Source organism: Palaemon carinicauda, chromosome 1, assembly GCF_036898095.1.
Source record: "Palaemon carinicauda isolate YSFRI2023 chromosome 1, ASM3689809v2, whole genome shotgun sequence".
Taxonomy (NCBI): Eukaryota; Metazoa; Arthropoda; class Malacostraca; order Decapoda; family Palaemonidae; genus Palaemon; species Palaemon carinicauda.
The window spans coordinates 277,576,505-277,589,004 of NC_090725.1; the positions used below are offsets into that span (position 1 = coordinate 277,576,505).

Consider the following 12,500-nt stretch of genomic DNA (forward strand, 5'->3'; position numbering starts at 1 on the left):
AAAGATGATATCAGTAAAGTAGGAAAAATATATTTCGGTGAAAGTAATTTTGTCTTCACGGAATATCCAAGTGTAATCTGTAACTGTTTCCCTTCATGCCTTATATATATATATATATATATATATATATATATTTATATAGATATATTTATATTATATATATATATATATATATATATACTGTATATATATATATATATATATATATATATATATAAATATATATATTTATATAGATATATTTATATTTTATATATATATATATATATATGTATGTATATATATATATATATATATATATATATATATATTTACATATATAAATTATATATTCTTTTAATGTATACACGTATTACAATATAAGTTCTGTTCTAAAACGTTTATGATGCGACACAAATATCATATAACTCCAATATTTTTCTAATTATATACATATATAATATATATATATATATATATATATATAGAGTATATATATATATATATATATATATATATACATATATAATATATATATATTATATATATATTTATATATATATATATATATATATATATATGTATGTATGTATGTATGTATATATATATGTATGTATATATGTATGTATGTATGTATGTATATGAACGAAATTTTAATGCTCTTACTTAGTCTCCTTTCGCGCAAAGACGATTCAAGCTGGAGGTTTGATTGCAGCCGAGGAGACTATTCTCTCTTCTTCGGTACCTGTAATATTCGTACCTTAATCCTTATATTAGACAGTGGAAAATATTATGTTACTAACAACAATAAAATATAGATATACATTAGTATGGGAATTTAATGGAAATGGAATATATGTGTTATTAGACTGACTGACTGACTGACTAACTGATTGATTATTTCAAGTGAGGAAAGGTTGAGTAAAATGAAAGCTATAAACGAAGATAACAGAGTAGGGAACACTATATATTGCCATCTTGATCAGCAACGTTCTTAATCATTCAAGGGGTCCCAAGTATTCCAGTATACTTTCCAGGCTTTATGACTTTTTGAGGTGGAAACGTTTGTTGTAAACAAAAATACGAAGTGCCTAAATGAAAACCATGGGCTGGCCAAAGTCTAAAGATACATATGTAGATATTAGAGCGGACGACCCTCTTGGTATATTTTGTGAATACGACGCATATAAGCGAAGGTTATGAAAAAAATATATGAGGAGGATTATAGATGATTTTAAATGGTCTATCATATTGCATAAGGACGAATGATACTTTCACGGATATAATTAGTGTTCATTCAATGCAAGACAATAGAACTAATAACTATGGTAACTGGAAAGGACACATCCATAAACAAAGGGCAATCTGTATCCAGAAATAAAAAAAATATTCTGAAAAATATTGGGGAAGACAGGAAAATCATTATTATTATTATTATTATTATTATTATTATTATTATTATTATTATTATTATTATTATTATTATTATTATTATTATTAACTGAGCTACAACCCTGATTGGAAGTTTGAATTTCTGATGTTCCATTCGTTTTAATAATAAGTGGTATGTGACAAAGAATTGGTAAAATGTGTGTACTTCATTGTCAAGTGTAGGAAACCATGACTTTGTGTACTTGAAATAGAAATACATTGGGTAGGAAGGGAACGCATCTTTGGAAACATTGTGTCTCGGATATTTAGATCAACCTTTGGATGGTTTGGTTATCTGTAAGAAAGTTCATGAAAAGTCTAAACAATTAAAACCAAATGAAGTGAGTGGCTAAAATCTTGGAAAAGTAAAACATTGATTGATTTTTTATAAGTATGAATTGAATGATAAGGGGAGAGTAAGTTAAATAACAAATAGACTAGTCTAGGGAAAAGATCGTGTAGGGTCCAAAATTTCTTGTACATTACTAATATTACTTTATAACTTTATAACCCACATGGACAAAACATATACCATTTACACAGGCAGCTTCAGACTGTCAACTAAAACGACGCGATGACATCTGGAAAATACAAGTAACAAGACAGGAGTAATAATGCAAAAGGAATTCTTGACCCTGTAAGATCTTTTCCTTAGAATCGGTTGACCAGAGGTCAAGACAGTGATCTTTATTATCGATTTTACCCAAAGAATTATCAGAGAATCTTATTTTATTACGTGTACCAAAGGCCATGATTTGAATATAAACTATGGTGTGTTGGTCAGTAACCCTGTATTATCTTTTTTAAATATTCTCCTCTGGAATCATCAAGAAACTAATTATTTAGGAACCCCTTCTCCTTTATAAATAGATGTCTATATTTTATATTCTATTTGAGTCTAAGGTTGTCACCAATAAGACGAAAAGAACTCCATTCAAGTCTTTCTACTCATCCCTTGTTGGTTCTGCATATGGAAATGAATGAATTCATATAGATCAACACCTTTGCCTGATACAAGATAACTTATATAGAATATTTGATGAAACTTCTTGTGTACTCACCACTCCAATGACTAGGCGATAGAGGAGCGGGAGGTTGAGCGACTAGACGTATTGTTGGGCTCCTGTGAGGGCTTCTGGGACTATAGGGAAGACGCGGAGGGAGATTGTGAGGTCTATGAATGATACTAGCATGGCGATATGCAGGACGAGGATAAGGAGGATGGTTTGGGTGATAGTAGGGATAGGGATAAGGTTGAGGATATGGTCCTCTTGGATAGTGTAGAGGTGGGTTATGTATATTATGGGTACTTACTGGATTACTGTATGGATGCGAAGAATGTTGACCATACGGTCCATTTGGGGATGGCTGGGGCACTTGTGAATAATGTAAAACAGTAATAGGAATATTGTGAGGATGTGTAGAGTTTTGTGGGGGCATTTGTACTGTAAGAGCAGGCGGATACCTATCATGTTCTTGTGTTGGCTTAATATTTTGTGGAATGCTCTCATGGACTGGCTTTTGAGGGTGTACTGGCATTTGAGGGCGTGAATAGGGGACTGTAAGTGGATTTCTATTAGTTGGTGTGAAGACTTCATCCTCCAAGTGGTCTTCTGGCTGAGGAAAAGGTGGCTCACTGTTGTTGGAAAGAAGGATTGTTGGTCGAGAGATAGGAGGTACAGAACGCCTAGTTAAGGGCCATTTAGTGGGTTGCTGTGTGTTAGGAGTAGAAGAATGATACATAGGTGGAGATAAAGCTGTAGACTGTTGAGAAGATATTTGGGGAGGGTGATGTGAAGAATGGGAAACAGCAGGGACAGGATGAAGGGAGGTAGATGTCTGTTGAGGGGGATGAGCAACCCGACGGTGCTGAGGAGACAAAGCAGGATATTGAATCAAAATTGGACCAGCATGCCGAGGGGGTAGAGCTCTCTCGGGGGAAGTTTGTGGGCGAGGTGCTTGGTTAGAGGATTCTAAGTCCTGAGATGAGACTGGGATGACGGGATCGGGGGTAGAATTTGTATCAGCAGATGCCACTGCTGCATTAGGATATGGAGACGGAGGACTAGCATGGTTGATGTGAACTGTATCAGAATTATCAAGAGTTTGAGGAGATGTAGGGGTTTTACTATTGACCTCTCTTGCTAAATTCAGTCTTGCATTTCCTTTAGAGCCATCCACACCTAGGAGAAAATACAGACTTATTTTCTTGGTTGTTAAATGAAAAATAAATGCACTATGAAAATAGATAGTCAAATCTGTAACCTATTAACATAATATAGAAAAAAAACTCCTAATTGGCAACATTTATGTGAATTATTTGCATTTGCAGTCTTGAAGTAAATTACTCATTTATCATAATATCATAGTGGTACCATTGAGATAGAAGAAATCCTGTAAATAATGAAACTAATATTACTCACCACTATTTGTAACTTTGATAAGTTCATCAAGTATCTCTTCTGGTGAAGAACTGTTCCAACCCCAATCTTCTAACAACTCCTTCGGCATACAAAGTTTGACCAAAACCAAGAAATCTTTTCTAAGTCGCTCCTTTGGATCAGAGGCCTTAGAAGGTAGTGCGCCACGGCGTTTCACTAGAGAAGCTAGTAACTCGTCAATGGGACAAGTAAGATGTTGCAGCTTGGACACTTCAGGTACAGGTACTGATATAAGGTCATTTAACACTAATTTCAGACGATTAACAAATTCATCATCATTACCATTTCCCTTTGCAGTTTCTTCAACATTTTCAATGATATCTTTATTCTGAGATTCATATTGAGCCCTCGCATTATGTAGCTGTTGAGCAAAACAAGGTACAGAGGCTGGCCTTTTACCTAATGGAGTAATATTCTTTTGAGTTATTGAAGTTCCAATAGGCGGTTCAGAAGCTGATCTCATATTGTTTATGTATACTGAACTATGAAGACAGTGAAGTTGACCTGGCCCTACTTTTCCCTTGCTGATGACACCTGAAGGATTATATTGCTTGCTTCTATCTGAGGTTACACCTTCATCATCATCATCAAGTACAATTACTGTTGTTTCTTCTTTTTCCACAACTGCATCTAGTGATGCTTGTGTTTCCAATGATTTTACTTGTTCTGTATGTTTAATATCTTGTGTAGCAGGTCTTTTTGAAGAAGGATATTCTTGTTTATTTAACCACCGTTTTCTAAAGGACTTTTTAGGGTCTTTGTTTGTTGATTCTTCCCTCTCATTTTCATTTATTTTTGAATCTGCATTATGCGTACTTTCTAAGGGAATTCCACACATTTCTGATAGTTTTGCTGTTTTCGGCTGTGATTCACCTTGTTGAATGTCAGCCATTTCTGTATATGTTTTTGGGGAGCATATAATTTGGCTTTCTGGGGCTAATTGTCTTTCATGTAAAGTATTTGGAGGGCACAGCTGTTTCCTATCAACATCCAGGTGACTAGAAACAGGAGGTGATTGCTGAATTCTCTCATTAAACTTACCTTTACTACATTTTTCTTCTTGTGTAGGTGCAAGTATAGGAATCAACTCCACACAAGGTTCTGGTGGTTGCCTAGGCCTTCTAGGGAGTAAAGAATTTTGTCCCGTACTTCTACTTATTGTTGTACTTCTATCAATCATAAATTCAGTCTCTGCTTGCTCTGTTTTATTTCCCATGGGTGACACTATAGAAAGTTCAGGTTTATTCTTTTCTAGTGACGAAGTTAAAACTTTCACATATGATGGATCATGGGAAGAAGCTATGGTTTGGTGTTTAGAGACATGTGCTATATTTTTATTGTCTTGCAAATCAGGTATTTGAAAAGGGTTTTCACAAGATAATTCTTGAGAGCTATTATGATGTGGTGACCCTATTGTTGGGTGAATCCCATGTATGACTCCACTAACATATGCCTCATTAACCCGTGCATGGAGTCCCCTTGAATCTTGTAAGTGATTTTGTGGATTACCATGCAATTTTGGTTGAATAGGGATTGGATTACTTGGTTGTGGATACGGGTGTTTTATGGAAGTAGGTGATAAGTGCTCGGGTGAAACTGGTCCAACAGCTAAACTGTGTTGGTTAGGTAATCTGTATGCAATCTCAGGGTGACTTTGTTGGACGGGCCTTGTTTCCGAAGTAGCAGGATGAATGTGTCGTATTTTTGAAGGTTCCACCCTATGCTCATGGTGCAATTGAGAGACAGTGGGTGGAACATGATGTATTGTTGGCCGCGGTATGTGGTGGGGATCATAAGGATAACCTTGGGTGGGATGTGGCATGGAAGGGCGATGTTCATGAGGTGCATTTGGTGGTGCAGGTCTCAAAACTGGTGGCCTGGGTATGGAAGGTGGAATATGACCTGGGGGGCCCCCATAGGCATATCTGTTTGGATAGCGTGGTACTGCATAGTACCGATGGGCCTCATTAGGGTGTAAAGGCAATCTAGACGGAACTGGATATCCATGATTATACAGAGGCCTGATTTCCATACCATAAGTGCTTTCACTAGGTGGTCGAAATGCAGGATGAAAGGGATGACGAAATCTTATTTCATCCACAGACCTCAATCTCGGGGATAGAGGAATGTTTTGAGGTGGGATTCTTAATCCCCTACTGTAAGGGTAATTAGGTGCTACTCTGTGAATTTCCCCATTATGCTCTTGATGGTTTGGCAAAGACTCTTCAACAACACTGTCTGATAAATCTCCTCCAATGCCTACAGCAGAACAAGCACGAGCTAGTATATCTTCTGAACTAGTGGGCTGTTTTTCAGATTCTTTTAATTCCTGAAGAATTTCTGATGCTTCTAAAATTCTCTTTTTCTTTGGAATGGGTTCAATTTCACGACTTGAATTCTGTGATGCAATAGTTTCTTTGCCCAAACTCTCATTCTGGTTTGAAGGTGGGGAGTTGGCATTGGCCATGGCCAATGAGGGCGACATGGAGTTTACTGTTTTCTCTGTTGAAAGTTCTTTTGCACCAATACTGACTTCTTGGCTCTGCAAAGAACCAGTGAAGTGAAGATGGACACTTTCTTCAGGCTGGTTTTGATCAGGCCTTGCTAACAGCTCCCTGGTGTCGCGAAGTTTGAGACCGGTAGAGCTCATGCCGCATTAGCACAGTCTGTGGAAAGATGGTGTATGTTAGAGGACATTCAAATGTATATGCATGCTTTTGTACTTACACAACCCCCTTTCAGGTTCATAGATAGATACATACATATATATATATATATATATATGTATATATATACGCATATGTATAATTATATATATATATATATATATGTACACACATGTATAACTATATATATATATATATGTGTGTGTGTGTGTATGTGTATACACATTGGCATTGATTCTGGAAGATGGTGGTTCTAGAGAAATCTAACTCAATAAATACTAACATTCAAATGTATATGCATGCTTTTGTACTTACACAACCCCCTTTCAGGTTCATAGATAGATACATACATATATATATATATATATATACGCATATGTATAATTATATATATATATATATATACACATGTATAATTATATATATATATATATATATGTGTGTGTGTGTGTGTGTGTTTGTGTGTGTATGTGTGTGTATGTGTATACACATTGTCATTGATTCTGGAAGATGGTGGTTCTAGAGAAATCTAACTCAATAAATACTAACATTCATTCTTCAACTGTTAGTAGATAAACCAAACTCGGCCGTAACAGTTATGCTGACTTCTTACTCACAACCAGAGCGGTACAAAATGGCAAGGCAACAGAAAGGAAAATTATGGATAGCCAAGGCTATCATAAAAAGGGTATATTATAATGCTTTTCCATCACAATGCCTGCTCTATAACCTATGGCATAATCAAATCCGTATATGAGAGAAGGCTACAATAATCCAAAAAGTATTATTTAAATTATTCAAAATTACGTCGATATAATAAATTGAATACTAACTGAAATTAGGTACCTCATAAGATTCCAACAACTAGGCGTGATATAGAAGCCCTCAAAAATTTTCCCGAACTTTGCATAGAAATCGGGTTATGTATGTAAATAGACCAATGCGTTAGCAGAGATTTATTTCGTCCTCTGAGTTAACAACTACTTTTGTGGAGACAATTTATGTAACGAACCCGGCATATTAAATTCGTTTATAAAGCTTCTGATTTTAGAAGACACGGAATTCTTGGAAGATTGAATATCATTAGAAGCTGTGTTCCTGATTAGCATCTTTTACATTTGAAACTGCGTCTTGGAAACTCCTTCAAAATTCGGCACTGAGCTTTTTCATCATCTGAGTCTCACATCATAGAGACTTATAAATCTAAGACTTGTATAACGTTACAAATTTATGTAAATTGATAGATGAATTGTGTGTGGGTATCTTATGGGTCCTGTAAAATATTGTTGATATTTCCATTAGTCTAAAATATAGTAATTATTATATGTTTGCTGGTTGTTATTTACTTTCGTTGTTACTGTTTTGGTATTTTCTATGTAGAATCAATTAATAAGGGAATAAAACAATAAAGTAGATTTTATATAATACACATTTTGAGGTAGGTTACCGTAACACTAATATGTATATATGGTCATTCTGTAAGGAATTGTCCTGCTTGGGCATTGCCACCTGACCCATGTCTCTGCCATTCATGAGCGACCTTTAAACTTTTAACTTATAGTTTACAAGGCTGGTAAATTACAAGATTCCCGATGAGGAAATTTGTCTTCTCAGGAATGTAAATGGCCAGGTTCAACAGACTGCTGGGGCAGTAAAAGTTATCTGTGAGGTATCATCCACTATATATTAGTTACGATAGGAATGTGGTACTGGCAGACGTCATAGGTGTACGAGGATAGAGGGATGGAGGGACTGCAGCCGCCCCCCCCCCTCCAAGATTTGAGCAGGCTCAATTATTTTGGGATTGAGAAGCCAGTGCAGCAGGGTCTATTCAACTGTCACATAGTGAATGATAACCCAGTTCTTGAGTGTTTTATATATATATATATATATATATATAAATATATATATACTGTATATGAGATATATATATATATATATATTATATATATATATATATATATGTGTGTGTGTGTGCGTGTATTTGTGTGTATGTTTATATGTATATATATATACACACACACACACATATATATATATATATATATATATATATATATATATATGTATGTATATATGTGTGTGTCTGTGTGTGTTAATGAAATTTGAAATAGTTTCTACATACTATTCAATCATTATAATTTATTTTAGTAAGCAGAGCTTCTTTATTTAGTTTTTTTTTTTTTACATTAAAAGTATTTCCCATATTGATTACCAGGTTAAAACTTATTTTTATGTTTTTTGTAACTAAATGTGGGTGTTATTTAGCAATTAGCCTTCAATTTTACGTGGTGTGTAGAATAAATGTGCAATGTCCTCGTGAAGTTTTACAAACGCACTCATCTATATATATATATATATGTGTGTGTGTGTGTGTGTGTGTGTGTGTAATTGCTTGAATTTACAGGCAAAATTTATTTCGGGCAGAGAGAGTTCCCCCCCCCCCTCCCGATGAGAATGGTCCCATACGCATATGGTGGCCTTTTACTGTTTTCTGTAAGCCATTCCTGTCAGTGGAAAATATTATATATTTTTTACGTAGTGTATATATATATATATATATATGAATATATATGTGTATGTATATATATACATATATATATATATATATATATATTGAAAGGTGGTAATCCCACGCCATTTCTCTTGATCCAGCTGATACTTACAAATGAGAAAGGTAGTGCAGGATTCAATACAGTCATAGAAATCCCTTGCTGAACACTAAACTATTCTCTCACTGTGTTTACCGACTCATCCCTAGCTCAATAAGGTTTTAGGACCATGTTTCAGTAGATATTAGCAAACCTGGATTACAATTAAACTATGAATCTTCCGAAAATATTAGGCTATCAATATATATATATATATATATATATACACATATAGATATATATGTATATATATACATATACATATAGATATATATGTATATATATATATATATATATATAGTATATATGTGTGCGTGTGTGTGTGTGTGTGTTTGTTTGTTTGTTTGGTTGGTTGTATATAAGTGTATTTACAATAATTATAACCATCTCATAACTTCTAGACTTCCTATCATCAAGAAGCCTTGGAGCCAGCAGAGGAAATAGATGAGTAAATGTTGAGTCTCGTGCTAGGATTCGGATACCACGGTTGGTTGGAATCACTTTGTGGCGGAGACAAGGCTTAATAAACAGGTTGGGTGGAGGTTTGATGAATATCTTGATTTATTAATGTGAATTGGTATTTTATGATTCTCTCTCTCTCTCTCTCTCTCTCTCTCTCTCTCTCTCTCTCTCTCTATATATATATATATATATATTTATATATATATATATATATATATATATCACATTGTTATTCTCATTTGATATATAAAACTGCATAAGATTCCAGTATACGAGATTTCAAGCGTAGTTCGAACCACCATCAAATGGTTTTTTTTTTTTTTTTTTTTTTTTTTGATTACTCGAGCAGAGTAATATTAACGGTTCAAATGAACGAAGTTTCTTACCTACTACACTATAGAGTACTGCCATCATCAAAGTGCAAACTTACCATGTTTGACATGTAGCAAGGCGTTGATGAGTTTGATTAATTATTCAAGTTGGTTTTCTTGAAGTCAAAACTATATTACCGATGTTCTTGTTTCAAGATAATATCTTACTTATATCAGTGTTTCCTTTTAATTCATAATTTTGGATTTTCACAAACGTTAATGAATTCTTTCTTATTTATTTTCAATAGAATCACTATGTATGGGAATTTATATAACTTCGTGCGATTTTCCAATCCCTTTATTTTTCGTCCCCATGAGTGGATCTTGAGGTTTTAGTTAAGAAAGTAGAAATTTGATTTAATGACTTACTCCAAGTTATACTGCACATACCGCGATATTTATTTTCACTACTGAGCTCACAGGCAACACTTAATTCATTAATCCCAATTGCAAATACGCCAAAGATAGAATTAGGAATAGCACAATAAAAATGAAAGGAATTTGGGCACTGGTGTTAGAGCCACTCGCCTCTCCAGTCATGACCGAGGAAGCTCATGACTTGTACACCCTTTTTGCATGTTGGTGTCGCCACGTCGCAACCAAGGTAACTAAACCTTGCACGTGAAAGACAACTTGAGACACGCGACTTAGGTCTGGACTCTTAAAGAGGCGTTGGTCTTGTTGTAGTTACCTCTTAGTTACTGGTCTTCACTGAGTAATTTCTCATCTGAGAAAAAAAACTCATTTCTACTCAGCTTGTGAAAGCAGTGCGTCTGTCACGGTCTCATTTATCAAATTGCCTATCGTTTATATTAGTGACCCGCGATTAGAATAGCTTTTTTTTTCTTTTTCTTCCGTGTTTCGTGTCCAAAGTAATTGTAAAATGTAGTCTGACCCAGGGTAAAACAAAAGTATACTTTAGCTGATGAGAGGTACATGGAAGTGTAACGGTATATGCGAAGGCGTTCCTGCAATTTCATTAACCAAACTTCTGAAATATTCATAGAACTAGCAAGGGGTTTGTTGATGTAATTTCATTCTCATGGCGAGGGGCGGAGCAGGAAGAACTGCGCAGGGACGAAAGTTTAGCTACACGTGTCATAGTCCGACATCCTTCAAAGTCATCGATCTCCGTGTTTAGCCTATTCAATATTCCCTACTAAACACGCCCACCTTGTAGCTAGAAGTTGTCTACTGGCGGGTTGCGCTACCCATTGGCTCAGTGTAGACGACGGGAAAAACATGCAATTCCCCAGCACTTGAAAAAAATTGGGCTTGCAAGAAAGAGAGATTATACTGCTGACACTTATGTGCTAGCTGGAACACCTTGCTGCAAAGCACGACCAATCTCACTAAAAAGAATGCATTTATTGCCAATATTAAACATGACTCTCTCTCTCTCTCTCTCTCTCTCTCTCTCTCTCTCTCTCTCTCTAAAAGAATCTTAATTGGAAACCTTTAATTTTCCACTTTTGTAATCATAATAGAAAAACGTAGCTATAAGACACATCATATGTTGTAATAAACAGCTAATTATCTGATGAATCCTTTTCAGCAAATGAGAAGCCAGTTAATTAATGAAAACTTTGAATAACAAATACATTCTTTAAAGATGGGGACACATGGGACCATCCTTTTCTCGTGTAAGAAATCTTGAAATATTATAGAAAATGCAAGTATAACAGCTGTATTTTATGGAAAATAAAAAGATTGAAATTTACAAGTAAAGGATCTTATTTATCCTATTTCATGATATCAACAATTAAAGGTAAACCTGGCTGACACAGTTCTGATATATTACTAGTTACAGTTTATTGTATGTGCTGCCATAAATATTATTCTCCCCTTGTAGAGAACAAATTATCTAACATGCAGAAACAGAAAAAAAACTGAGCAATAAGGACATTGATATTTTGAATATAGATAAAGCTATTACCAAAATATTAATGCCTGGCAGCTCAAAGTGAATGATCAAAGTAGATGTGCTGCAGTAAATACTTAAACAAGGCTTCCCAAATAATATTAACAAAGCCTGAAAAAACTAACACAAAGGCTGTGGCTCAACCCAAGTTTTGGAAGAAAAGATACAAGAACACCACATGCAATATTGACAAAATGTAACATGTGAGATACCATAGCTTCCATAAATAGTGATGCAGAGTCTTTAATGATCTGTGTGAGATGACTCAGAGGAAATAAGAAAAGTGGTGCATATACTTTCGTCAGCTATGCGAGGTAACTTGGATGTCTCAAAATACTGGATTACTCTTTTATCTCTTAGGTGAGATGACTCAAATGCCACAAATGGTGGGTGGATGCATTCAGAATCCATACGAGATGGCTCCGATGCTGTGGCATAAAGCTTAACTTCAATTTTTTTCATCCATCTCTTACCTATTCCCTCCTTAATTCCCTCTTGCCTTAACCCAGATTCAAATAATGTTAATGGCCGACTATGATCTGAGTACAACCCCTTTATAAATTAATATCATACTCTTG

The 12,500-nt window shown here is 34.9% G+C and overlaps 1 protein-coding gene and 1 long non-coding RNA gene across 7 annotated transcripts in view; one reads left to right on the forward strand and one right to left on the reverse strand.

Annotated features, from left to right (window-relative positions):
* The window catches only part of LOC137656887 (uncharacterized), a 126,519-nt gene that overhangs the window by 3,152 nt on the left and 110,867 nt on the right, over nt 1-12,500 (forward strand). The window lies entirely within an intron of this gene.
* Nucleotides 1-12,500, reverse strand: part of LOC137656855 (uncharacterized) — a 63,332-nt gene that overhangs the window by 1,339 nt on the left and 49,493 nt on the right. For 4 of the 6 annotated variants that reach the window (XM_068391232.1, XM_068391218.1, XM_068391241.1 and 1 more), the window contains 3 exons: nt 3,834-6,517; nt 2,472-3,593; nt 646-739 (listed from right to left, as the gene is read on the reverse strand). In XM_068391232.1, the coding sequence (XP_068247333.1) occupies nt 672-739; nt 2,472-3,593; nt 3,834-6,501 (3,858 nt within the window). In that variant the 5' untranslated portion in view covers nt 6,502-6,517 and the 3' untranslated portion in view covers nt 646-671. The remainder of the gene's footprint in view (nt 1-645; nt 740-2,471; nt 3,594-3,833; nt 6,518-12,500) is intronic. The other 2 variants (XM_068391255.1, XM_068391247.1) reach the window with 2 other exon arrangements.